The sequence below is a fragment of the Aythya fuligula genome, chromosome 1 (genome assembly GCF_009819795.1).
Source record: "Aythya fuligula isolate bAytFul2 chromosome 1, bAytFul2.pri, whole genome shotgun sequence".
NCBI lineage: Eukaryota > Metazoa > Chordata > Aves > Anseriformes > Anatidae > Aythya > Aythya fuligula.
The window spans coordinates 72,100,950-72,127,739 of record NC_045559.1 but is presented as its reverse complement, the minus strand read 5'-3'; the positions used below and the strand labels follow the sequence as shown (position 1 = coordinate 72,127,739).

Genomic DNA, 26,790 nt, shown 5'->3' with positions numbered 1-26,790 from the left:
TGACGACAGCCAGGACTGGATTAGGTTGTTTATTTGCTTTTACAGCAGTAGACCTAAGTTCTAGAAAGGTCTCAGCTGGGTTCATTGCATGCACTGTGCTGCAGATGGTGATCAGCTACATTGACAGAAGGTATATTTGTGTAGACGTATGTATGTTCACATGTGGGATGGCTTTTTGCAGCATTTTCACTGAATTTATTGCCAGTCCCAAGAGTTCTGCAAATCAAACAAACTCCATTACGTTTTTCAAAAAGAAAACTGCAGTTTCAAAAAGAACTCATTTACAAAAAGAACTGCAGTTCAGTTTGTTGTGAATTTGATGCTTCTTAATTTACAGTCAAATATATGGAAGTTTTACAGAAATAGTGCTTTAACATCTCAGCTAAAAGAAAAGCCTATAATGGTATCTTTCTATGTAACTTTGTAGCATATTTAAGAGTATGTAGCATGTTTAAGAATGTATTCTTTTGAGATATATGAGGAGACAAATCCAATTCAGATAAAAACATTCTGACTGTCCTTAACTGAAGAAAAAAGTGACTGTATAAACTAAAGCATGGGGAATTCATTGTTTCAAAATGAGGCAAGGAGCCTTCACCGCAAGAGTGCCACGTTAGTGTCCAATAAGGCTGACTGAGACATTAAATGAAGAAAGGACAGATGCGGTATTGAGGTGTCTGGGAAAGGCAGCTTGAACTCATGAATAAGTGGTAATTCTCAGTTAGTGTTTTATATCATGCACATTAAATATGTTTAATTTAAATATGTTTACTGGAAAGAACTGCGCTGAGAGAGTTCGCTAATACATACGTTAGTAGTGACTCTTTAAGTTGGCAGTTGCCTTAGATAACCAAAATATAAGCAGTTGCATAACTGCAGTATTTGCACTATTCGCACTATTCAAAGAATTTCCTGTAATTGAAATCTAGTACACTTGTGATATTGTAGCCATGGTGTGTGCCATGAAGCAGCTCTTCATTTTGTAGAAGTGGATCTGGAATCTGAATTTCCAATTAAACAACAAATTCCTGACTTCTGGGCTATTCTGATTTATTTCCAAACAAATACAAGCAATTTGGTGTTGTATGTCTGAGTTTGCACATGTCCTAGAATAAATACTGTGAAAATGTGATTAGCTCTTTTAACAGTATTCTCACTCTGAAAAATGTATGATGATGTGACAGTGCCTGCTGTTTCTGCAAGTGATTATTGTGGAAACATGGCTATGGTATTAAACCAATAGATTGTAATGATACTTGAATTCTTCGCCAGATTTGAGATTCCCCTGCATGTGTGCAAGTATTTGGCATAAGTATTTAGAAAAAGCCTACACTACTTTAATCCAAGTTAGCCTTGAGTGTGTTCAACATAAGTTAATACCTTGATAGTCTGAATTACATAGGAAAATCTTCAAAATGCACAAGTCTGTGTAGAACCCTCTTAAGAAGGGTACTTGCTTTAATTAATAGCAAAAATACAGAACAAAATTTTCAGGTGTTTTTAGGATGCATGAGTATTGGCATCATTAGTTTTGATTTTGTGTTTTTTCCACGTGAAGTATCCTCAGTGGATGATGTAGCCACTGATCAAATTGCTAGCAATGAAATGGGTACTCAAGTAGTATAACTGGCACCACTTCTTGCTACAGGACTGCTTATGTCCATCTTAGGGTGTTTTTTTGATCTTGGTAACATTTACAAGTCCAAAATAGCTGAAGGTAAATTCTGGGTTTCAGCACATATAAACAGGCGTTCCCCCTCCTGTTTATATGCTCCCTTCAGGTACTGGAAGGTCACAATGAGGTTTCCCCGGAGCCTTCTCTTCTCCAAGATAAACAAGCCCAGTTTCCTCAACTGCATAGGAGAGGTCCTCCAGCTGTCTAATCATCTTATCATCCCATTCCAAGAGCTTCATATCCTTCTTGTGCTGGGGGCCCCAGGCTTGCATGCGGTATTCCAGGTGGGGTCTCACAAGAGCAGAGTAGAGGGGGATAATCCCCTCCCTCTCCCTGCTGGCCACCCCTTTTTTATGCAGCCCAGGACATAGCTGGCCTTCTGGGCTGCAGGTGCGCACTGCTGGGTTATGTCCAGCTTCTTGTCCATCAGGCCCCCCAAGTCCTTTTCTGCAGGGCTGCTCTCGAATTCTTCTTCTCTCAGTCTATATAAATACCTGGGATTGCCCCAGCCCAAGTGGAACACCTTGCACTTGGCCTTGTTGAAACTCATCAGGTTCTTATGGGCCTACTTCTCCAGGCTGTCCAGGTCTCTCTGGATGGCATCCCTTCCCTCTGTTGTATTGACTGCACTGCTCAGCTTGGTGTCATCTGCAAACTTGCTGAGGGTGCACTCGATTCTGTCATCTATGTCATTGTTAAAGATGTTGAAGAGCACTGGTCCCAAGACCGACCCCTAAGGGACACCACTTGTGACCGGCCTCCACCCAGACATAGAACCGTTGACCACAACCCTTTGGCTGCGACCAGCCAACCAATTCTTTATCCACCTAACAGTCCATCCTTCAAATCTATACCTTTCCAAATTAGACAGAAGAATGTGGTGAGGGACCATGTCAAAAGCTTTGTTCAACTCCAGGCAGATGATATATCCATCGCCCTTCCTTTGTCCACTGATGCTGTCACTCCATTATAGAAGTGATTGGTTAGGCATCAGATTTGTTAGGCAAGATCTGCCTTTGGCAAAGCCGTGCTGGCTGTCTTGGATCAACTCTTTATCTCGTGCATGCCTTAACATGTCTTCCAGGAGGATCTGCTCCGTGATCGTCCCAGGCACAGAGGTGAGGCTCACCGGTCTGTAGTCCCATGGGTCTTCCTTTCTCCCTTTCTTAAAAATAGAAGTAATGTTTCCCTTTTTCCAGTCACCGGGGACTTTACCTGACAGACATGTTATTTTCAAATATGATGGAGAGCAGCTTGGTTACTACATCATCCCAGGGTGCAGAGAGAGATGGCTGTATACCATCTGTCCCCATGGGGGTTGGACCTGACCTGATGATCTTTCAAGGTCCCTTCCAACGCCTTCAATTCTGTGATTCTGTGTGACTTCTACACATCCAATTTCCTTAGGTGGTCCTGGACTTGTTCCACTGTCACAGTGAGACAGAATCTGCTCCTCTCACCCTCTCCTCGAGGTTCAGGGTCCTGACAGACGTAGGAAACTTGATGACAGGTGAAGACTGAGGCAAAGCATGTACTGAGTACCTCAGCTTTTTCCATGTCTGAGGAAGCCAGTTCTCCCATCTTGTTTATCAGCAGGGGAACGCTCTCCTTGGCCTGCCTCTTCCTGCCTATGTATCCGTAGAACCCCTTCTTGTTATTCTTCACATCCCTTGCCAAGTTCAGCTCCATCTGTGCCTTGGCTTCCCTAATCCCCTCTCTACACAGTTGGAGTACATATTCAGAAAAGCTGGAGTATTTTGAGACAGGGCCTAACTTGTCTTACAGAACCATTGTTATTAGTGAAGTGCTTCAGCCTAGAGGAGTCCCAGTCTCAGAGAAGGAATGTCCAAAGTGTCTGGCATTTAAGACAGTATAAACTGTTTGCACTTGCTGCAAAAATTGTTCAGTGATAATAAAATTGATGGAATTTTACGATACTGTTTTTAGATGATATTAGCAGAGCTTCACTTTGATTTGTGATAATGGACTTCCACATTTAAGTTGTACATTAAGGCTGTGGTTTATTTGCAGACTTTGAGAGGCAGTGGTGTGTTTATTGATGGTTGCAAATATTTTATAATAATTGTTCTAAGTTTTTGCCAGTTTGGTCAGATTAAGGACAAAGTGGATTAAATTTGGATATGGGGGAAGAAAAAAAAAGGCAGGAGATTGATAAGGATCTTCCAAAGTGGTGCCTAAAGAAAAGGAAGATGATACTGGCATGATCATTTCCAAATAGAAATATAATAATCATATCATACAATTTTATTTTCAGATATTGAACTGTTACCAAAATTCATGGTGAGACATGCTATTACTGATAATAACAGTTGTCATATCTGTTGTGGCAGTTAGTTTGTTCATGTTTGCGTTTAGTTATCACCTGAATGGCTGAACAGTTGTGAGATTGTATACAAGAAAAGATTGAATTGCATTAATAGGGATAACTAACTTGGAAAGAACCTAGTCTGGCTAGACTGTATTTATTAGATTATGATTTAAATTAATAGTATGTAGAAATACTCCTTTGAATAGGAAATGATTGTCAGTGTTCATTTATTTTTTAAAGCCAGCTGTGTGAGTAACATGCTGATTATTTAGATCATTTCAAAGAACTGTTTGCTTATTCCACTGATAATTCTATAAAGCTTAGTGAATTTGATTAACAAGTTGTCTTCTGATTCTAGAGTTACTTTGTTAGAGCTGATAATGTCAAAAGTGAGTGAGAAGAACTCAGTTACCAGTGAAGAAACGAATGTGTTCATGAGAATTGCTGACTTCCTTGCAAGCTGTTTCCGAGATAAATATGAAACTGTACTCAAGTTAACATCTGCAGCAGATGCAGAAGATGAGGTATGACTAATTAAAGCAAACAAACACAGAATTGGAATCTGAAGCGGGTGAATCTTCATTGCCAGTAGTACCTAAAATTACGGTTACTTCTTAACCACATTCACATTTTCTTTATATTAGAAAAGCAATGGTAGGGTTCACAAGAGAATATGTAAGACAGCAACCTAATTTTGCTTTTGAGGATGCTCAAGGATCTGATACTTTGAGATAGAGGCAAATCTACCACAATGTTAAAGGTCTCAAAATTTTACAAATGTTCCAGTTGTCACATGCTTGGATATTTTAGTATCATTATTTATTTACTAGGGATCACTTCTATAGTTCTAGTCTGTCAATTATATTTGTATTACATAAAATAATATATATATAATATATATATATATAAAATATATATATATATCATTATATATTCATATATAAATATATGAATAAATATATCTGTGTATATATATAAATAATATGTATATTTATGCATAAATATTCAATATATTTATATTATAAGTAATATAAATATATTACATATTCTCATATATATATGTTTATTTACATATATATATGTAAATATATATGTAAATATGTATTATGTATTATATGTGAATAAGTATTTATATATTTTATATTATTTTTATATATAATACTCTCTCTATATAGTCTGTCATATTTTATTCAAAGATGTATCAGAACTTAAAACATTTATTTCATAGGTGGAAAGCAGCATCTTTTTTTTTTCTTCCTTAAAACTGGGGTAAAAGTTAGGTAAATTCTGTTTAGCAGGTACTCAAATGAGTAAATAGTAGGGCTTTTTTGTTTGTTTTTGTTAAATAACTGGTGGTCATTTAATATTTAATTCATCAGTAATTTCCCAAATACTATTTTTGACAATGCATTTGGCTGCTTTTTCAGCAGGTGATTTCCAAGTCATTTCAGGACCCAGAACATCAAGAACATCAAGTTCTGATCATGGAAAGCTGTTTGTGTGATTGGCTCAATACAGGGAAGCTGTCTGAAATGTGTGGTGATCCTTCATGGAAGTGAGGGCTTTAGTTATGGACTCCTGTTTCCCAATGATCTGGAGCTCTTTGGTGGGCCTTGCATGCTTCTAATAAGGTGATGCTCCTGGGGCCAGCTTGGGTCCACAGCATCAAGTTGCAGAGCTTGCAGGGTGCTTAGTGGCAGACAGCTCCTGTCTTCTGAGCACGCAGACACTTGCCCCACCTCCAGTCCAGTTGGAAGAAATCTAGTATTGCTTCAGACTTAAGGAACTGGTTAGGATATCTATATCTGCTGAGGATAGCCACAGTGAATTCCCTGTGTAAGCTAAATAAGAAGACTTTTATAGGTCACAAATGGCTTGTGGGCTGCATTTTGGGAGCGTCTGATGCAGAGCTGCATTCTGGATGGCCTTGTTTTATTTCTTTTTGAAGTATCCAAGAGTTGCTAGATACTTGCCACACCATATAGTACAGTAAGGAGGTTTAGGTTATCTAAGGATAGAAAAATCTTTTCAAATAATCTGGTGTCCTGTTATGCCCTGTACTTTCAACAAGCTGCTTGAAGACCTAGCAGTGTATTTGGGAGCACAGAAAACAACTGACATTGTAACTTGCAGTGACCTTATTTATGTTGTGCTAAGTCATTGTATTCTGAGCAGGCGGTGCCAGTAATATTGGTCTCAGTTCTTGATACCTTTCACACAGTTTTAAATCTTTTTAGCTCAACTGAGAACAAGTTGTTTTTTTTAAGACAACTAGCCAGAAAACTCAAAGCCTGAGAAACCAAATACATTTCAGTCAAGCATATGCTTAGTTAAACACCAATCCTTGCCAATTAATTATGCTTTGTTTCAGAAGTATAATTAATGTATTTTCTTAGTAATTCAAAAAATACATTTAAAAAAGAAGTTACAACTAGCTTTTGTCTTGACAGATGAACACTGGCATGCTGACATTGCTACCATGCATGCAGTTGGAAGCATTTTATCATTAAAGGAAATTAATCTGGAATAGTTTAATTTGCAGAAACTCTTATCAACAGCTGTCATAACTGTAATTTATGATAAAAGTGAAACATATTTATCTTTCTACGCTTTTACATAATCATGTTAGTGCTGTGCTTCCTGATTTTTTCCTAGTTTAAGTAGGTGCAAGATTCTTACATGTATGTTGAGAAGTGTTATGAAGAGATACCAAAAAACACCTTAGGAGGAGATGATAGCTGGGTGTGAAAGAAAAAGAACACAGGAATCTTTCCTTATGTGTCTAAGGAGGACAACTTCCACTTGTCCCACTCTCCCTGAAACTTAACTGACTGCATAGTCTAAGTAAGAGGAAATATACTGAGACAATCTTTTTTTTTATTTTTTATTGTTTTTTTCCTTTTTAATCCTACGTGGTTGCTTTCCAAGAATTCTGTGGTTTCAGTTCTTGGAAAAAAACTTTTGTTTGTGGCTAGTAGAAGGAGGTCTCTGTCCAACTTGAAGGTGCTAGGACAGCAGTATCGACAATATTACTGTATAACTTTCCCTGCTTGACACTGACTTTTTATCCTTCTCTCATATAAACATGACATGTAAGTTGAGTACCACTATTTGGTGGGTAATGTGGGTCGTTTAATGACCACAAAGTAAGTCATAAAGAGTTGAATAAAGGGAGATAAATGTCAAGAATAACTTTTAAGAAGTGTGTGTTATTTGTATATCGTTTATATATATTTATTTATGACACATGCTTGCTGTGGGAAAAGAAAAAAACAAATTTATTAAAACTTTCATACTAAAAGTGATGAAAAATTGCACCGATTTCTCTTTGACTAGGTAAATATTGTAGATTTTGCCTAAGAGTTAACTTAAAAAGAAAAAAATTGTACATGTAGGGTTTGTCATTAAAAATGCTTTAGGCAACATCTGTGATGTTAAACTAAACTCTGCCTGGATTTCACTTTGTCCCTAAAGCCAAGTGCTTTAGTCAGGCAATGTCTGTACTAGTAAGCTGTCTTGTCCTCCAAAACTAGGAGAACACATTTGAAAACTGTCTTATGGGAGTAGCCCTTGACCTGGCCTGACTCCCCAAAAGTCATCTCGGTGTCCAGTCCAGTTTAATTTGTTATATGTAGACTCTGCTTTTTTTTTTCTCCCCTAAGGAGCCTCAGGTCTTGTAGCTTCCATCTTAAACCAATGAAAAGCTAATCATATGCTTCTGCAGTGCTTAAATCAATGTTTAAAATAGCTTTTCCATTATAAGCCTGACTTCAACATCAGTTTGGTTTCACTAACTTTAAACTATACTTGTAAAATAAAACCCTTCCCTTGATTTTGAGTTATTTCATCTCTTTTTAAGAAACCCTTTTCTGGGTCTCTCTCAAAATATGTTTATTTAAAAACTTGCCAATCGTTTCCTTACTCTTCAGATTATATCCAAATGAAGATGTCTGTCAGACTTCAAAATACTTTGTTTTTTTTTTTCAATAGTATCTTGTTGCTAAGCTTGATAAGAAAGCATCCTACTTTGTTGACTTTCTTTTCTGCAGGAATAGAGGAAAAAGAAACCTGAGGGAAAAATAACCACAGAGATTTGTGGGGTGGGGAGAAAAGGAAAAGCCACACCTTAGTCATAATGTCAGCTGCTACAGAGCTTGTTTTATGTAAATGAGCAGTGGGGCACACATAGGCAGTAAGGGCTGTTGATTTATAGTTGCCTATTGATATTAGTTTGCATTATAGCTCTGAAGCGCAGCTCTGCCCAGAGGGATTGTGGAGTTTCCCTCTTTGGAGATGCTGAAAAGCCATCTGGACGTGGTCCTGGGCAACCTGTGTTAGGTGGCCTTGCTTGAGTTAGGGGGGGGTTGGACCAGATGACCTTTAGAGGTTCCTTCCAACCTAAACCAACTTGTGGTTCTGTGATAACTTTTTGTTGCTCAAAGGCAGGTATTAAGCATATGAGCTGAACGAGTTTTTTGGTTAAGCTGCTGTCTTGTTACAATGCAAAATGAGATGAAAAATGCAAATATCGGCTTACTTTCTCTGAAATACATTTGGGGTATTCAGTGTTTATGCTAGTACAGTGACCAATTTATTCAAAGACTGTTTTGCTGCTGTTAAAAGCAATTTATTGAATAACTTAGGGCAAGATGGATTGTACACGTGTGTGAGGAAGAAAGTAGAAATACGGTTTTAGCATCTGGACTATACAGCCATTTGCTGTCGTCCAAAGACTGTTGGAAGGGGCAAAGAATGAATACAATCTTCGTCCTTAATCACTAAACAATGGTGCCAATTATATAAATTATACTATATTGTTTATTTGGATTCAAAGTATTATGCTACTGATATGTAAATGTATTTTTATCCTGGATATGAAGAAAAAAAGACACCCAGGAATAGTTAATGAGACCTATGCCTGAACCTTTTTAGGGCTACTTCTAGTTTACATACCATACTTTCCATAGAATTATCTTGCAGTCATGATGTGGTTTTTGAGTAATATGCGGTGTTCAAAATTTATGCTGTTCACTCCTAAGGTAGTTTCTGTAAGTGCTGGTTTGTCATTCTAAGCACGCATCAACTCAAGCTGTGAGAAAAAATAGTTTTCTGCTTGAATAAATAATACGCAAATAAAATTGTGTCTCCTCATACCTAACCAAAATGCTGCATCTATGATCCCAGTCCTATTTACCCAAGAATAATGTAAATTCTCACAGCCAAAGTTCATTTGACCACAGAACTTCACAGAATTCCTGCGGATAACAAATTAGTGTCTTGCAGGCAGTGTTTGTGTCTTTAAAGTGGGATGGTCCTACTGAATAAACTTAAAGAAAACATTTATACAGAAATAATTTTCTCAGCTAGTAATTTTCTGCTTTTGGAAGATACTGTGTTTTTGTTTAAAAAATAAATAAGTAAAAAATCCCATATTGCTCCATTTTGTTTTCCCCGTGATTTTTCAGAGCCTGCTTAGCACTTAATAGAAAAAGGAATTACTGCAATGTAATACATTATTGTAGAAAGACACCCTTATTTTAGACAAATCTATTCTTGACAGTTGAGAAGACCTGCAAAGAAACTGAGGTGCTGAGAATTCCTGTCCTCTAGTAGACTGTCGTATTTTTATGTTCTTATGTGATCCCTCATAAAACATTTTCAGAAATGTAGTTTTCATCTATAGGAAGCCCTGGTTACAGTTCGACTGCTTGATGTTCTTTGTGAAATGACATCAAACAATGGCCAACTAGAGCATCTACAGGCTTTGCCTGGTTTACTTGAAACAGCAATAGGTAAGTGAAAGCTGCAGAGTTAATTAGCTGTTGCCTGGCTTCAAATCGTGTTGCTCAGTAAATGAAAACATGTTTTTCACAACTGGTGGTAATTATGAATCTGACCTTTTAATAAAATAAATAAATAGCAGATTGAATTAATCTACATTTTCAAATATTTGATTTGTTCTTGGAATTTTTTTGCTGCTCTACTTGCTCTGTTGACGGCTATTACCCAACAGAGCCTTTATTCAACTCTCAGCAATACACTATTTATACAGTAAGAGTTGTGCAAAAGGACAACTGCTTCTTATGTTCTTCCACTGACTGAATGCATGTGGAAGAAGTTTCTCAAGAAGAAGAAAAAGGACTTTTCCATGCCTGTTCCGTTCTGTTTCCCAAATTCCTGAAATTAACTACAGTTTGAAAGTTCTTAGCCAAATTTTGTGACTTTGAAAGTTTAGTTTAAAAAAAGCTTTCTTTTGCCAAGAAACAACAAACTTAAGGTTTGTACACAAATAAAAGGAAGCCAGGATGGTCCAGAAAGACCCTATATACTCACATTTTGTGAGGAAAGGGGATGTGCATATGTATATGTCAGTACATTTATGTATACTGACTTGTGCCTTTCTAAATTGTAGCATTTTCTGAGGTTGATGTATGGTACCATTTTCTGAATAACTAGTAAAAATTTGATGGATATTAAAGAGAAATGCTAAATATTTTGCCTTAAAAATGGCTGAAACAGATATTAATTATGAATATTTTGGGATAGTCTGAGTGTCCTTACTGTATATAAAAAAAAAAAAAAAAGGCCAGAAAAACAACAGCAACACATCTCTATTTGATGACAGGTGTATAGCTTTGTCACTTACATTAAGATGACTGAAGTAAGGTATATTTTATGTGTGTGTGTTTTGAGGAAATGCAATATTGTGTATTGTATCATCTGAATGCTTGTATGTGTCTTTCTATGCAAAATAATTTCAAGGAGTTGTGGATCAGTAAGTTTAGCAACCAGTTTAGGCCAGTCTAGCTGTTCTTCCACTTTTTCCTGCACTGTAGATGTGTTCCTCATTGCATTTTATCTGGACTATAATAAAACTTGATGAGTTTTTTTGGATTTGTTGTGTTCATTCTTAAATATTTTCTTCTGCTCCTCCCCCTTAAGGGAAGGTCAGAAGGTTTGGGAATACCACAGAATTCCTTCTTCGTGTGTGGGAAAATAGCAAGATCATAAGGAAAAAAAGCATGCAAAGTGAGCGTGATGAGAAGTATGCAGAATAATGCTGATTTTTCTAAATTTAAAAAAAGCAAGCAAATTTCCATGAAAGAAGATTGAGTTATCAGCTACTTTCCAATGACATTATTTAGGGGCTACTACTCTTTGATTGTTTCCTTCTTTCCAAGGGTCAGGAGATTTTGGTTTTCCTAGTTCAAAAATTAGAACAAATATAAGTGACAACTCTCATATGGGAGGCCACTAGGCCCTATTACAGCTTTATATTTAAAAATACCAAAGACTTAGTTAACTCCAGATCAGCACAGAGATTCATTCACAAATGGCTGACCTAGAAGAAAAAAAATAATCCTATGAGGACTTAGAAAGTTTCTTCTAATTTAAGTCCAGGAAATCTAGTGTACGTTCTGCTATGGATGTTGTCACATTTGGAGAAGAAAGAACATAGGGTTTAATTACTAAATTGATCAGTGATATAACCTGTTTTTGCTACATTTTTATTGTTCCAATGAAGTTGCCTGAAGCATCAATTTGTCGTTCAGTTGCCTGAGGGACAGTGGCACATTGGGCCACCTGTCAGTATTGCAGGTTGCTTTAAAGGAAAAGTACTTCTTAATTTTTAAATATTGGTACACCCTTTAGTGAATTCACTTCTCAGATGTATGAATTCTCAGATGTTCATATGATTTCAGTTTTTCTTCATGGTCTGGTCTTTGTAGAATGTTATTTTCACAGATTATGAAATGTACTATATGAGTTTCCCTTCTTCCTGGTTTCTCCTCCGACTATCTCAGGAAAAAAAATAAAATCCTAGTTGCTCTACATACATATAAATCACTATTTCACAGTTGAAACAATTATGACGGTCAGTGTTTTATCATGATGCATCAAGATGCTAGATGCAAATCCTTTCTTATCCTACAGAACTGGAACAGGCTGGAGAAGAAAGAAAAACATAATTCTGTAATTTTTGTTGATGTGAGTGTGTTTGAACTAAAACAGGTTTTTCTAGAAAATGTCTTTTTGAAACTAAGAAGCAGATTGCATTTATGATGCCACAATTATCAACAGCCCACAAGTTGTGACTGTGCAAATAAAGATGGTTGACATAAAGATGTGTAACGTATGTAAGTGTGTGAAAAGGATTACAGAATACCTTCTGACCTTGGGGATGGCCTTGTATGGTATATACTGACAGAAATTAAGAAATAGAAATTAAGGAAACTTGTGAAGTCCTTTTGATATATTAATAAATATATGAAATTATGTTGACTTCCTTGAAAGAAACAATTAAGAAATGGTAGTAAAGTTCTTTGCAAAGTAATACTAATTTTCATTTGGTAATGAAGTAAGATGTTCTTGTTTTCTGTAGATACCCTGAGATTAACTCATCTTGCTGGGAAACAGGCTGTAAATATTTTCACTGCTACGCATGCAATGACAGGGCAAGAAGAAATTTCACATCCAGCTGTGGGTTTTAAATCTCATCTCATTCGTTTGATTGGAAATTTGTGTTACAAAAGTAAGGAAAACCAAGACAAGGTAAGTTTATGCTTTTTTCTCACAAAACCCTCACATGTGAACAGATGCCTACATTAACCCATGACTTTAATTACTGATTAAAATATATTGTTGTTCTATGAATAGAGGTTAAAACTGGGTTTGTAAAAGAGGTGATTTTTTTGGAGTGTACTTGAAGTACTGTAATGGGTATGTTAACTTTTTAATAGTGGTATAATGTGTGCCTGTCTACACTTTGCATCAGTCCTGTAGACTGCAAGTCAGTGCCTGATTTCTTAATTGTTTTCATATTTGCATGTTGTTTAAAATGTCTGAGACTAAACTTCAGCATCACTTTGAAGGAAAATAGGTGGCAATTATTGCACAAACTTAATTTTAATCTTTAAATTAGTCCCTGTTGATTTTTTTATTTCCCTTTAATTTTTCATGCCCTTTAAAAAATGTAGGTCTGCTTCCTTCAAATCACTTTGATCCCTTTATCTTTGGAATTTCTTTATGGAAAATCAGTTTTGCTTTCCAGTGAGGAAAAAAAGGGGAACAGCAGAATGTATTTAACTATGAAACTTTCCTCCAAGATTTGGTAGACTAACTTAAGTGCTCAGATGAACCATAAGACAACATTTTTAATTACTGCATTTCCTGCTGAAATTAAGAAAATCAAACAGGTTGCAGTGTACAGGGAAATATGTAGACAGTTATTTTATTATTTTATTAATTTGAATCAAAATTTTCACCTGCTCTCAAAGAAGCAGTTTTTAGGTTAAAAAATGAAAAGCATACAAGAGTGTATCAAAGAATGAGTAGAGAAGATACTGGAGTACCTTTACTTCCCTCTTATGGTGCTTAAATGAGGCTTATGTCAGCAAGTACTAAAAATACAATAATTAATACTAGTTACTGTGCAGGAAATTGCATATGCTGAGATTCTGAGTCTAATTCTGTGTTACCAAGGAGTTATCAAGATAGTGAGTACTGAAAAATCAATCTGCTAGAAGCTTGTTTCATAAATATATTCTTTGTGATTTCTTCATTTACAAAGATGATACTTTCTTTTGTACTGATGCGATCAAATCTGTTTTCAACTGCTGCAGTGTCTACCAAGGTAGATATTTATAATCAGCAATAGGGCATTTTCATAGTGTATGACAGACAGCTCCAGTTTAGTCTTTTTATTTTTTCCTAGAGGATGGAAAGATGGAAAATCTGATAAATGCTAGCCTGTTCCATGTTCCACATATGGTAATAATACAGGCATATGGATGAGAAATGTGGTAATGATGATCCCTTTTCCCATTCGTGTTTCCATATAGAATGAAGAATTTGAATACTTCTGAAAAATTATTAATCCTGTTATATGCTCTTCTTTAGCTCTCTCTCTGACCCCTTATGATGTAATAGGTATTTAAGTAAATTAAATGTGTTTTTGTGGAATACCTTATGATATTGGGGGTGGGAGGTGGAGCTTGGTTTCATTTTGAAAGTGTTGATTCTACTACTTATGTTCATTTTTGCTGGCATTTTCAAAGGCCCCTGGACCAATTAGGCATGCAGACAGTGATTTCAGTGGAAGCTGGATATTAACTTGCCTTAAACTGCTTGCAAATATTATTGCTTTATGCTGTCATGAAAATTACTTAGATTCTTCTGAGTGATATCATGGAATGCTATTTGAGTGCTGTTGAAACTTTAGAAATGCCAACAGTATGATAACACGTGTATACCTTCAGTATATCTCATGCATTTTAAATTTCTTGTAATAAATGCACTTGTAATTTTTAAGGCAGTGTCCATACATAAACACATGCTTGTGAAGATGAGGCAAATAGCCCCCATCTCATTGAAGAAATAAGAAAACTGCAGTTTTGAGACATGAATGAATTTTTCAAAGTGATGCATTTGTCATACCTAGAACTGAATGGAAATAAGTTGGTTACCAAGTTCCTAAGTCTCTCTTCAGACTCCCTCTTCAGAATAGTATCTCACAGTGTAGGTCTTATTTTTATATACAGTACTGCAACTAGAGAGCAAAAATAAGATAAAATGCAAGGTAGGTTGTGTTTTATATAACAAACCAAGTATCTTATCAATGTGGCTGAGACCTCGGGCTGTACCATTGGCTGTTGCTTTTGCGTGACTTACTGTGGCACAAGATGGGAAGTGACTTCCCCTTCAGTCAGTTTTGCTGTTTGCCTGGCATGAGACGATGACATGTGGCTTATGAAAACCTGTTAATATCCTAACTCTCTTTAATGAGCTGAGGCTTTCACGCTTGTTTTCTCTAATATTTCTCTGTAACTTTCAGTCCCCGTAGACCTCTTTTCCTAGTAACAATAATAAAGCATTAATACATGCAGTAATCACGCCTAATAATAAAAGCACTAATATAGTAGGAGCTATATGCATTTTAAACAGTGTAACCTTAGTGCATGACATTGGCCTGCCTGACTTGTTCTGAAAAAATAAGTAGCTCCCGATGACTCTGGGCTCAAAAGGTGGATTGGACTAAGCCGTCTGAGTGGACAGAGTTGCATTACTGTTTCTGGGGCATCTTTAAGAGCCAAGTGATAACCTGCATGTTGTCCGGGAAGTGGGTCTTGAGCCAGCCTACACCTCATGCAGTCTGTGTCCTGAAGCATGACAGTGAAGTCGTACTGCATGGAGAACTAGTTACAGTTCTGTTGCTTTATAACAGAGAGTGCCAGTAGTGGGAGGATAATTACTCTGCAAATGCTTCTTCTCTGTCTCCATCTGTTGTCTCCACCTGTTGTAAGAACAATAGTTGCAGGGTCTTAGTGTACTGTTCTGGCAGTGGTGAAAAGTCTTGTAATACTTTGGAACAGCAAAATACCTTACCAGTGCTTTATTACTTGTTCATTTTGTTTTAAAAAGTTCTTTGTTTTTATAATGCATTCTTTAGCTTCTACTCTGTTAGAATTAGGAATGCATTCTGTACAACTTTCTTCCTCATAGTTTTGCTTACGCTATTGTGACAAGTTCTGAAGATATAAGGGAGTGGACAGAAATTCAAGCTATAAACAGAGATGCAGTTATTAAAATTGGTCTTGCCAAGCTTACTGCCCACTTCCATGTTTTGTTAGGCTGGATGGATTGATATTTGTAATAAAAGTGTTTGATAACATGTTCAGTTTGGACGGATACAAGTTGGGTACATGCTGGCAGCAGTACATTCTGGCATCTCTAACGTACCTTACAGAAAAAAGGATTGTCATTGCATGGTTTTTACTGAGTGCTGTCATAATTAAGAATAAGCAACCAGTAATACTTGAGGTAACTCTTCATAAGGTAGGATTATTTCCTTTTTTTCTTTTACTGAACAATCCTGAATTGCAGATGTATTTCCAGGAAGAGGAGAGAAGAACAAATAAAATGATTGTGTGCAAGATACCAATTGTTGAGCTAATTGGATGTTGAACTTGCAAAAATCCTCCACTGGGTGTGCAGTTCTGTGCTTTCTGTTCTTCGCTGTAGGAGGAAAAGCTGTCCAGTTATTGTCATACATGTGGGTGTGGTGATTTTTACTTGGGTGGGCAGCCGAGCTCCACCACAACCGCTCTCTCACTCTCCCTCCTCAAAGAGAAACGGGGAGAAAATACGATGAAAATGGCTCAAGGGTTGAGATAAGGACAGGAAGATCATGCAGTAATTATTGTAACGGGCAAAACAGACTCAGCATAGGGAGACAGTAAGATTTATTGCCTATTGCTAACAAGCTAGAGAAGTGAAAAACAAAGGAAAGAAACTAAAAGCACCTTCCTCCCCATCCACCCTCTGGGGGTTATGGTCAGTCTATAGTGCTTCTTCTCTGCCGTTCCTTCTTGGTCTCTCTCATCCCCTGTGCTGTGAGGTCCCTCCCACAGGATGCAGTCCTTGCTGAACTGATCAGGTGCAGGCTGCCCACAGGCAGCAGCTCTTCAAGAAATGCTCCAGATATGTGTCCGTACCATGGCATCCATCCCTCAGGAGCAAACTGCTCCAACCTGGATCCCCCACAGGGAACAGCTCCTGCCAGGTCACCTGCTCCTGAGTTGTCTCCCCTCAGGCCTGGAATCTGCTCCTGTGGGGGCTCTCCATGGCTGCAGCCTCCTCCAGGCCACATCCACCTGCTCCACTAGGGGCTCCTCCACAGGCTACAGCATGGAACCCTGCTCCACCGTGGTACTCCATGGGCCGCAGGGGGACAGCCTGCTCCACCATGGTCCTCACCACAGGCCACAAGGGACTTCTGCTCTGGCGCCTGGAGCACCTCTCCCACTTCTTATTCACTGACCTTGGTGCCTGCAAGGCTGTTCCTCACTCCTCTCACTCTCCCAGCTGCTGTGTAGAGCAGCGTTTTTTTCCTCTTTCTTAACTATGCTCTCACAGAGTCGCAAAACAACATCATTTATTGGCTCAGCTCTGGTCAGCAGGACTACTGGGGCAGTCCTGTAGCTTGTGATTTGTGCTTCTTTCACAAAGATGCATTTAATCAAATATACAGGAAGGAAGGAGGTGAACTCCCAGGCTGACCAAGGAGTGCGGTTTTGGCTGGTGGTTGATGAATGAAGTTGTCAAAAGGAAAAGTGAAAATTGCACCAAAATCATCTCACCTTGTTTGCTTTGCCTTCTGAACACCTCAGTGTTGCCATGTGGACATAATCTATGCTGTTTACTCGGGGGTATGTCTTAGGCATTGATTTTCAGATGACTAATTTTGTTCCCTATTGTGACACTGCTCTGAACAACCTTATTAACTTTCCCTAAAGTTTTGTTTATATTGTTAGATGTTTATGCAGTGTGACTTGTTTAAAATAACTGATTTCATTTAGTAGTAAGTGTCATCAGTACTTGAATAATCAACAGAATAATGTAGACATTACTCCGCCTTGTTTCCTTCCTTCTCCCTCTTCTCTCCTCCCTCCTTCCTCCTCCTTTTATAAAAAGAGAGGAATTGCCTAGACTTCAATCACATAACCTTGGAGTTAGTAAATAGGAAACTGAAAGAAAGTAGAAGGCTTAACAAAGTGTAATTGCCATCTTTATTCACTCTTCAACTCTAGTTCACTGTTACATCTGAGATCAATCAGGGGAATCTGAATCACTTGGGGTTTCTGTCCAGTGAAAACCATCACTGAGGGATGCAAAGTTGTCTGGAATAAACTAAATGTGAGACAGGCTGTGTTCATTGCAAAGGTAAAGCTGCCAGCTGGCAGAACAGCAGCATAATGAGACCATTCTGTACAGTTACCTTTTGAGAGAGATTGTGAAGGGAAAAATCCTGGTGTTTCTAAATGGAAGGTTAAGCCTAATTTAGTAAGAACAAAGCAGTTAGCTTGAGTTTGGAGCTGTAATCTGGTTGTGCTGGCTTTGATGTCTTTCACTGTTATTACTGATATGATAGCTTATTACTACTTGCTTACTTTGTCTAACAGTAAAGTTAATATCCTGGGCCAATTTGATACCCAATGAGAGATCTCTGTCCCCTGCAGACTGGTGAATCTGCATGGGTATATTTTTGAGATGTCTCTTCTTAATGTGACACAAACAAAACTGATCACTTTAAAAGGAAAGAAAGCAATCCATGTCCTAATGCCAAGAACATTTTGGTTAATTGGGATGCTGATGGACATGCTGATAGGATATTGATTTCAGAATGTGTTTTATTGGTAATGTTATTCTGTTGTTTCTGTAGGAAAAAATGTGGAGTTGTCTTTGGTATCTCTGACCAGCACCTTCTTACCTAAATTGTATCGTTCTAATGAGGTGAACAATTTATGAGGGAAATTTTTTTGACATGCCTGTTTATTATTTGAGGTGACTGCGATAGTTCTGTTAATATATTTTTTTCTTCTTTTTGTCAGTGCAACGGTGAGAAAGGAAGGTGTTGTGGTTGTTTTTTTTTTTTTTTTTTTTTTTTTTGTGAGAAAACGAAAAAAAAAAAAAGCTTCTACAGTTTACATTAATCTTAACCAAAGTAACAAGTAAAAGATTTGGATGCTGTTTAACATAACTTGGCTTTTTTTAATATTCATTTAAGCCAAATTATTTTATATAAGGCTTGTCCCTTAATTTGAAGACTGTTCCGCCTGAAAATATGAACAAGATTTGTCTTGTTTGGAATTCAGTTTTCCTTTCTCTCCTTCACTGGGGCAGAGGGTGCAGTGAATCCAGTCAGAATGCTATTAGAAAAAGACGCCAGTATTCATAGATCAAATTGTCACCATTCAGGATCTTAACTTAGTCTTCTTGCTGTAGTCACTATAAAATAGAAGGTTTAAAACTGAAGACTAATAGCTTGCTTTATTTTTACAAATGGCTTTTTCTCACCTATGTTTGTCTTGAAGATTTTATGTGCTTATCTGTTACAGTTGTTCAGGTTTAACTTAACTGTTTTAAGTAATTCTATTCTTCCCGGCAGGGCATGGGAGTATTTAGAATTACTTACAATGAAGATCATCCCACGTTTATCTACGTGCAATGTTGAGACAGAGAGAATAGAATTAAACTGTCAATACAAAATTTCTAAAGAAAGAAATCAATGTGTTTGTTTTTTTCTAATGTAAAACATTCCTAAAATTGAAACATTTCTTGGTTTAAAGTTGAGCAAAAACAGAGGAGTCTTTTGGGTTTGAACTCTGTAAAGTGGTGAATTTTTGCATGCTTAACTGTAAAAATACGCAGAGTTTAACTGACTGAGATGTTTGGATGGGACCATTCTGGTATTTTAGCTATCTGTATGTTTTGAGGCTTTACTAAAAGAACGTTCAGGGTGCTGCACGTTTAAGCCCTTTAAGTTTTGTCTAGCTATAGAAAAAAGTAAAAGTCATCATTAAAGCTTAAAATCGATTTTCTTACAAAAGTGCTTTAAAAGCCTAGGTTTTGCTATGGAAATGAGCTATGTGCCTACATGGTATTGAGATACCACCAGTAGAAAGTTTGAGGGTCTTTAAAGTATCTGTTGCAACATGTAATGTAACTGTTTCTAGTCCTATTCCTATATGGATTTTATGTTAGTCTTCAGCTCATATCCCAGTCAGAAAGTCTTAGTGAAGTGCCAAATCCACTAAAGATTTTCATCCACGTGCTGGAGACTGTTTTTGTTTGTTTGTTTGTTTGTTTGTCTGTTTTTTAAATAATTAAAAAACAAATGAGATCTCTAAGTGGTGGAACAATATGAGTAATAAAGAGTTGGTGTTTATTCCCTGAGATCAGAGATGCATGCCTCATGCAGTATAGTTTATAAGGTGCTAATTCTATTTATGCAAATGTGATTCATTTGTTGTTAGAGACTAATACAATGCTATGTTCTGTTATGTTGCCCCTATGTAGGCAACAAGTTAATGTTCAATCATGAGCTGTCCCTACTCCCCACTCCCCTCCACCAATGTTTGGTGATTGATCCAGTTGACCCAGTTGCTCCTTGTGACTTTTTGACCCATTACACTTGAAGCCTTGATCATATAGGGCATTGAAACTTTCCTCTTGCAAATACCTTAGGTGCACTAGGTGCAGTCACATTTTCATATCAAAGATATCTGTAATAGCTCATAATCTATTTTTGTTGTTTTTTGTTTTTTGTTTTTTTTTCTTAGTTTTTATTTGAAACACTTTCCAGTTAGTATATAAATTGTATACTATGTACACACATCTTCACATATTGATTGTCTGGATATCCTCAATGATGAGGTGAAGGTTGGCATATGCAGGGTACCATATTTCCTTTCTAGTACTGATTATCATTGGCCTGCGTCGTGTGGAGGATTACTCTAATTATCATCTAACAGGTAAAGGGGCATAAAGATCAATCCATATATGTTCTCAAGAATCATAGGCTGAGACTCTGACCAAACATCAAATATATACAAATGAAATATAGATTTTCTTCTGGCTATGTGAATGTGACTGTTGAATAATGGTTTTATGCAACTTACATTTGCCAGAAGCAAGAACAGAACTGGGGTGCTATGGAGTAAAAGAAACATTGTGCAAGGAGGATCGTTCTTTTGATGTTCATAGTGTTTTAAATTAAGATGTTGGATTGTTCTAGAAGTATAAATCAAAGCAATTAATTTTAATGGATAGGAGTGCTAGAAAAGAGTAAAATGGCTAGATGTCTTCTGAGATTCAAAATTAAAACAAGATGACTGTGCATATATTTCTAAACAGTCAGTACCAACTTCTAGGCCTGTTGGCCTGTTCTTTTTTTGAACCCTATTTAGTGTTGAAGCTTATTACCATAGTGGTGCAGCACAGGACTCTTTAAAAAGCTCAGTGTGCCATAGTCAAACGCTTGTTTCCATACTTTTTTCAAGCAGTTATAATAAGCACTTATTCCAAGTGCTTGAAGTAACACTGATATTTAATGTGCCTCTTCAAAACAAGTAGCTTGTGGACTCATTTTAATGCAGACCAAAAACTAAAAAGATATTGATCTTTATAAGGAAGAATTCTCAGAAGTTCCTACAACTTATTTATCAGTCTAGTAGGCTGAATGATATTCATAAGGCACGTGGCAGACATTAATTAAATTCAGTGTTTGCTGGGGAACATTTCATTCTGTTACAGGCTTTTTAGACTTCGTTTATAGAACAGCCTGATGTAATACTTACCTGGAATGTGCACTGTGTGGCAGTCATTGTTGCCTGGAATTATCTCTGTAAAACCAGAATAAATCAACATACTTGTATAATGTGTGGGTTATAATAAGATGTCCTTGGTTTTTGCAGGCAGTTTGTACAGTGTATTACTATTACCCTCATTATGACACAAATGAGTGTTCTCTTGGGCTTTACAGCCACACTCTCTCTTCAAGAATACCATCAGCATCTTTTTAGCAAATGCCCTGATCTAAAGTTTACTAAAATCAGAAAATGTCTTTTACTTTTCTCAGATGTCTCAATCAACCTGGTCATTTCATTTTCCAGGTTTGTATTTTGCGACAATGAAAATAAGAGGTGATATGTCCTAATTTCTAGAGAATGAGTATGGAAGTCATGACAACTTGTTTTTTACTTCTCCAAGCTTGGATTCAGATGCTTTAATAAGACATCGTGGAATGTTAAAATTATAGTAGCTTGCAAAGTATTTGCAGTATTAAGAAAAAAGTTAGTTGTTTTCAATTTTTATTTTTTATTTTTGGTTCCATATGCCACTCAGAGCTAAGTGAAGAGCAATATATCAGCCAGCAATGTTTCTTCTTTCCTAGGTGAAGAATGGAATTTGGTTGGGGTGCTCAGTGTTGTGAAAACTGTTAATAAAATCACCACCTTCTAATGTGGCTAACATAATACAAAAAGTAGGTTCAAAAGACTTACAGTGCCCTGTATCGCAGGAAAGGGGTTACTATGCGCTTCCTGCTTTTTGCACATATTATTAATTGCTGGGGGCAAGACCATCATCTGTGGAAGACTATTTACCTTTTCGAGTACTTCTTCTCTAGCTTAGATTTGAACTGTTAAACCAAATTCTTTCCAGTTTTATTGGTGTCAGATATGAGTGACATATATTTTCCATTACTATAACATCGAATTTCATTAGTTTTGTGTTGTTTTCCATTGTTCCAACCCCAGCATGAACTTTGTATTTCCCCTTGTCTTTTCGTGACTGCCATCACACATATAACTTTTTTTTTTTTTTTTAAAGCTCACCAGACTTCACAATGGGATGATGATATAATGCTTTGAGTGTTGAATATGTTCCCTTTGGATAAATACAACTTTCTCTTCCTTTGCATTTACAAGAGGATGTGTTTGCTGTTTTAATTATCTGTGAACCACATGAATCAGTCATCTGTTAATCTGTTTCCTAGATAGTTACTATAGTTTGGGGTATTGTTTGGAGATACTGAAGTTTCTCAGCTTCTATTTTTTATGACAATCCTAAAGTTTGCAAACATAGGTGCAAGCAAAAAAATGAGGTTTTTCTGTTTTCTTGGATGCTGAGATTTGATCAGCATGACTTGTAATCTGTTAATTCAGTTCATATTTTGGAAGCACCAATGAAATAGTTTCAGTAGGGAAATAATGGAGCATGACATATGTGATAGATCACATTTTGTGATGAATTTGCTGCAGTAACTATTGGTTTCAGTGGTTCTCTGTGCAACATTCAGTGTAAAGAGCACATGGAGACTTCTGTGCCTTTGTACATCTGTACCAAATGTGTACAAAAGGACTCCTGTGGTAGCCTTTCATCAGATTCTCTAGAGCTGTAATGTGTTGAAGACTTCAGTCTGGCTTTTTCCTTCTCAAAAAAGCAGCTGTGAGCCTTCAGCTCTCTTTGCCTGTTTGTCTTCAACCAATATACCTTCTCTTTCCAGCCCAGAAAATTGTTTGCTGAAACTTGAACACATGAGGCCAAATCAGAGCACCTAGTCTTTAGGAAGAAACCGAGCATTTATTTTTTTTCCCCTCTTTACCCTATTTTTCGGGGGAAGAGAAAGGAAAATGGAGTGTAACATGCAATTTTGAATTTCTGCCATTAGGTGATGCTGTTTGTACTGAATTGTAGTTCTACAGTGTTCTGCTCCTTGCTGTTCAGCATGGCAATCCTTGAATTCATTTTAGTGACGCTGGTGCTCGAAGAGAATGTTAAGCCTATTTTTTCAGCATGTCATGATCATGTTTCAGTGTAGAGGAAATGGGTCTGTTGGAATTGTGCAGCCTTTCGAACATAAACCATCCCAGATAGTTTCATTTTCACTTATTTGTTACCAGGCTTCTAATTATTTTCTCAAATATGGATACGTCACTTATTGAAGAGAGTGACATATCTGGATACTGAAGCTTGACTTTTCTTGTTATTTTGGAACAAAATTTTCTGTATAGTTCCTACATCATTCAGATTTGTAAAAGGAAAAATATTGGTATCAGACCTGGAAAACAGCTCACAAATTCGCCGTAAAAGACGTGGGTCCATTAAATGACTTAGTGACTTGACTTGCTATATTTATTGTGCTTTGCAGGTGGAAGCAATAAGATAAAATTAGAGGGTACAAGATAAAATAGTAGTAAAGGCTGCTTTTCCCTCCCACCAGATGAACAATTACACTAACAGCCTATGTGCTGTATGTGTTGTGTTCTGGTAAAATTGTATTTCTAATCTTTGGAATTCAAAAACAGTATAAAAATTCTTCATTCTAGGTACTTCTAGAGTTTATGCACTCCACATCCTTTTATACGTGTCTATTGCAGTATTTAAGATTTGAATCTGTTGATCATAGTTAACACTTGAGAAATATTAAAGAACAGAAAAGTGTTTTGTTTTTGCTATTTGTTGAAATGAGTCCATAGACTGGTGTGACATTGGTTTTGTGATATATTGTTCCTTTAGCACATGGGCAGCCAAAAACTTAATTCTGTTTTGTTTTTATCATTTCTGCAGCAGGAAGGGGAGACTGTGATTAACTCATAAGATCATACTTATATAAGAAAGAAAAGAAAAACAAACTCTGGTCAAAGTGTATTTCCTGACCCCTGTGGGGCTGGGGGCAGTGGGAATGGAAAGACAGAGCGACCCATGACTACTTGCAGGCAACAGACTTGCTGTTCCTCTCTTGCACCCCTCAACAGGTTAGCAGCACCGCAAATTCTCTGTGGCGATATAATTGATAGAAGATGGGAGTGCAGAGAGCTGCCCCGGTGGTGCTGAGCTAGTGCTGCTCTGTTAAATATGTAGTTCTAGTATTTGAGATGCAGGTAACCTATGAAGGGTGTTCTTTCAAAGTTAAAAGAAGTGCATACTACAACTGTGAATAGATAGCAACTTGAGAAATGTTTGTCAAATCCGATAAATTAATAAAGAGATTTCTTAGGAAATCATAATAAATATGAATATATAATTTTGAGGAGACAGGGTTACAAGCAAACATTGTGAAAGCAAAAATCCTTCCTTGCCCATTGCTATAGATTAAGTAAAACATTGCTGCAACAAAGTGTTTTTAAGCATCATCCTAGTCAGCATTCAGTATTCTCTGTGTTCATGTTTTGCTTTTTTAAACTAGATATTTGAGAGAGATTTCCACAGTACAGTGTCACAGGTTGTGTTAAGTAGTATCTTCACTAGGTGAACATGTGCTGCTGTTCATTTGCATGCATGTAGGGAGGAGGGAGGGGGAGTGGAAAGGAAGATACACATGTCCATGTAGGCAAAGGTGCTATCTATTCTGGTCTTGTTTTCAGGATTCCATTCAGTTACCTTTCTGTTTGAAATGCAGGGCTATCTGAAGAGCCCTGATATTATTAAAGGGTTCTGATAACATTAAAATAACAGTGGTGATTACTCTGGCATCCTTTTATTAGCTATAGATCATCTAATATCCTTGCTATCAACAGCCAAGAACTGGAAGAAAGCTAGCTTTTCATGCCTTCTTTTTTCTGTGTGGTGGTAGAACTAGTGAGCAGAGGAAAACTTGTCATAGTCTTTAAGGAGATTTTGGTAAAGTATTTTAATTGTCACATTGCTCAATGACTTTATAAATAGCAAGAATCTTCTGTTTGAGTTTTGCAGAACAGCCTTAATACTCCCTTTACACAGTCTTTAGGTATTTTTATTTTGGCAATTTGCACTGACTGCGTGTTTTGAAAAAAAAAATCTTTAATCAAAAAGACCCTGAATGCTTTCGTAAAGAAGTGGCAAAGATAAATATATATATATATATATACATACACACTCATTATTTAACATTTGCGTATTTAGAATTTCATGTCTCCAAGTTCACACATCATATGTGCAGTCAGTCAGACCTGTTCATATTGTTATGGCAGAAGTGGTTTACTGGAAGGATTTTGAAAAATCATTGAGGGATACTGACCAAAGATCTATTAGTTGCACTGGAAAACCTATTGATTTTTATTTAAGTTTCTTGAGTGGATCACTGTCTGTGTGTAGGTAGTACAGGAGTGGGAGCAATGCCAAAATACTTTGTCAAGTGATCTGCACTGACATTCAGAGCACCAAGGTATTGAATTAATCCGCTGCTATTTGTGAAATGCAGAATGACCTGAATTTGTAAAAAGCCAAGATAAGGGCTTGATTTAAGCTTCAGTTGATTAGAGAAAGGTTTCTGCAGTCATCTCTCCACATGTTCTCATTGGAAAATGCCACAGCACAGACTGCTTCCATCACACATCCCTTCTCTACTCCAAGAAAACAACCATGACTCGAATGGCATTTTCTTCTTGCAACTAAGTTTATTACTGAATAGGAAAAGGTTAAGTGTTTGTTGATAACGGACTGAATGAGATGAAGCAACCGAACAGACAACAGTATTGCACATCTGTTTACCCACCTCTAGCAGCAATGCATCTGCTTGGAAAAGAGAAGTTGTAATACAAACATGGAGTGCCAAGACTGTCCTTTTCCCCAAGACTGACTTGCTAAATTTCAAATGCATGTTCACAGTCTCAAATTCCGAAAAGCACATTTTTTTTGCCACCGATTGGGGATCGAGAGAAAACAAATGTGCATGTGCATGTTGGCAGTTTTGATACATGAGTAAGGGATGGGTTGAGCCAAAAATCATTTTTTGCAAATTAAAGCAAGTTTAAAGTTCAATATAGTAACTATTACATAATCATTCTTGTGGGTTATCATAAATGCCTTGTTAGATGAAAAAAATTAGTAATCTGAAGAAGTACAGAAGAGAGCTCTACTTTTGTGTATAAGTTGACTACTCACTCACATGCTTGTAAGTTTGTTTCCAAAATTGCAGATACAGCCTATCAAAATGGTGTTCCCGTTTTACTGTGTATTGTTCCTATTGTTGAAACGAGGCATTTTCTATAATTTTAGGCAATAAGGAAATTGATAATCAATAGAAATTAGCCAATTTCTGATTATCTGTCTGTAATCTGTGTAATCTATATGTGTATGTATATACAAGTGTGTGTGTGTGTATAATACATAAACACATGCATGAATTCTCTGCACCCCAGACTCATCAGTTGCTGCAGCAATCTATTACCATGTGTGTGCTTTGAAAAGTATGGAAGGTGATGCATATTATTTTTGTTTGAAACTAATTGTATTATTATATGTACTTCATTACTGATCTTCCTACAAGTGGCGTTTAGATTGTATTTCTCAGTACATACCGTGAAATAAATTTCTGAATATGAGACTAATTTCTTAAGTAAAAATCATAACTTTTGATCTGTATCTGGGAAAAAGATGCTTTACTAAGTTCAAAAGAAAATGCAGAGTAAGTTCTGTGTACCTTGTTAGTTCTTTTTCCACTGGTGGAAAAACACTGTTTTGG

At 36.8% G+C, this 26,790-nt stretch overlaps 1 protein-coding gene across 1 annotated transcript in view; it reads left to right on the top strand.

Annotated features, from left to right (window-relative positions):
* ATXN10 (ataxin 10) overlaps window positions 1-26,790 on the top strand; it is a 106,878-nt gene that overhangs the window by 42,704 nt on the left and 37,384 nt on the right. Inside the window, exons 7-9 of the mRNA XM_032191136.1 lie at window positions 4,363-4,528; window positions 9,688-9,796; window positions 12,388-12,557. Coding sequence (XP_032047027.1) covers window positions 4,363-4,528; window positions 9,688-9,796; window positions 12,388-12,557 — 445 coding nt within the window. The remainder of the gene's footprint in view (window positions 1-4,362; window positions 4,529-9,687; window positions 9,797-12,387; window positions 12,558-26,790) is intronic.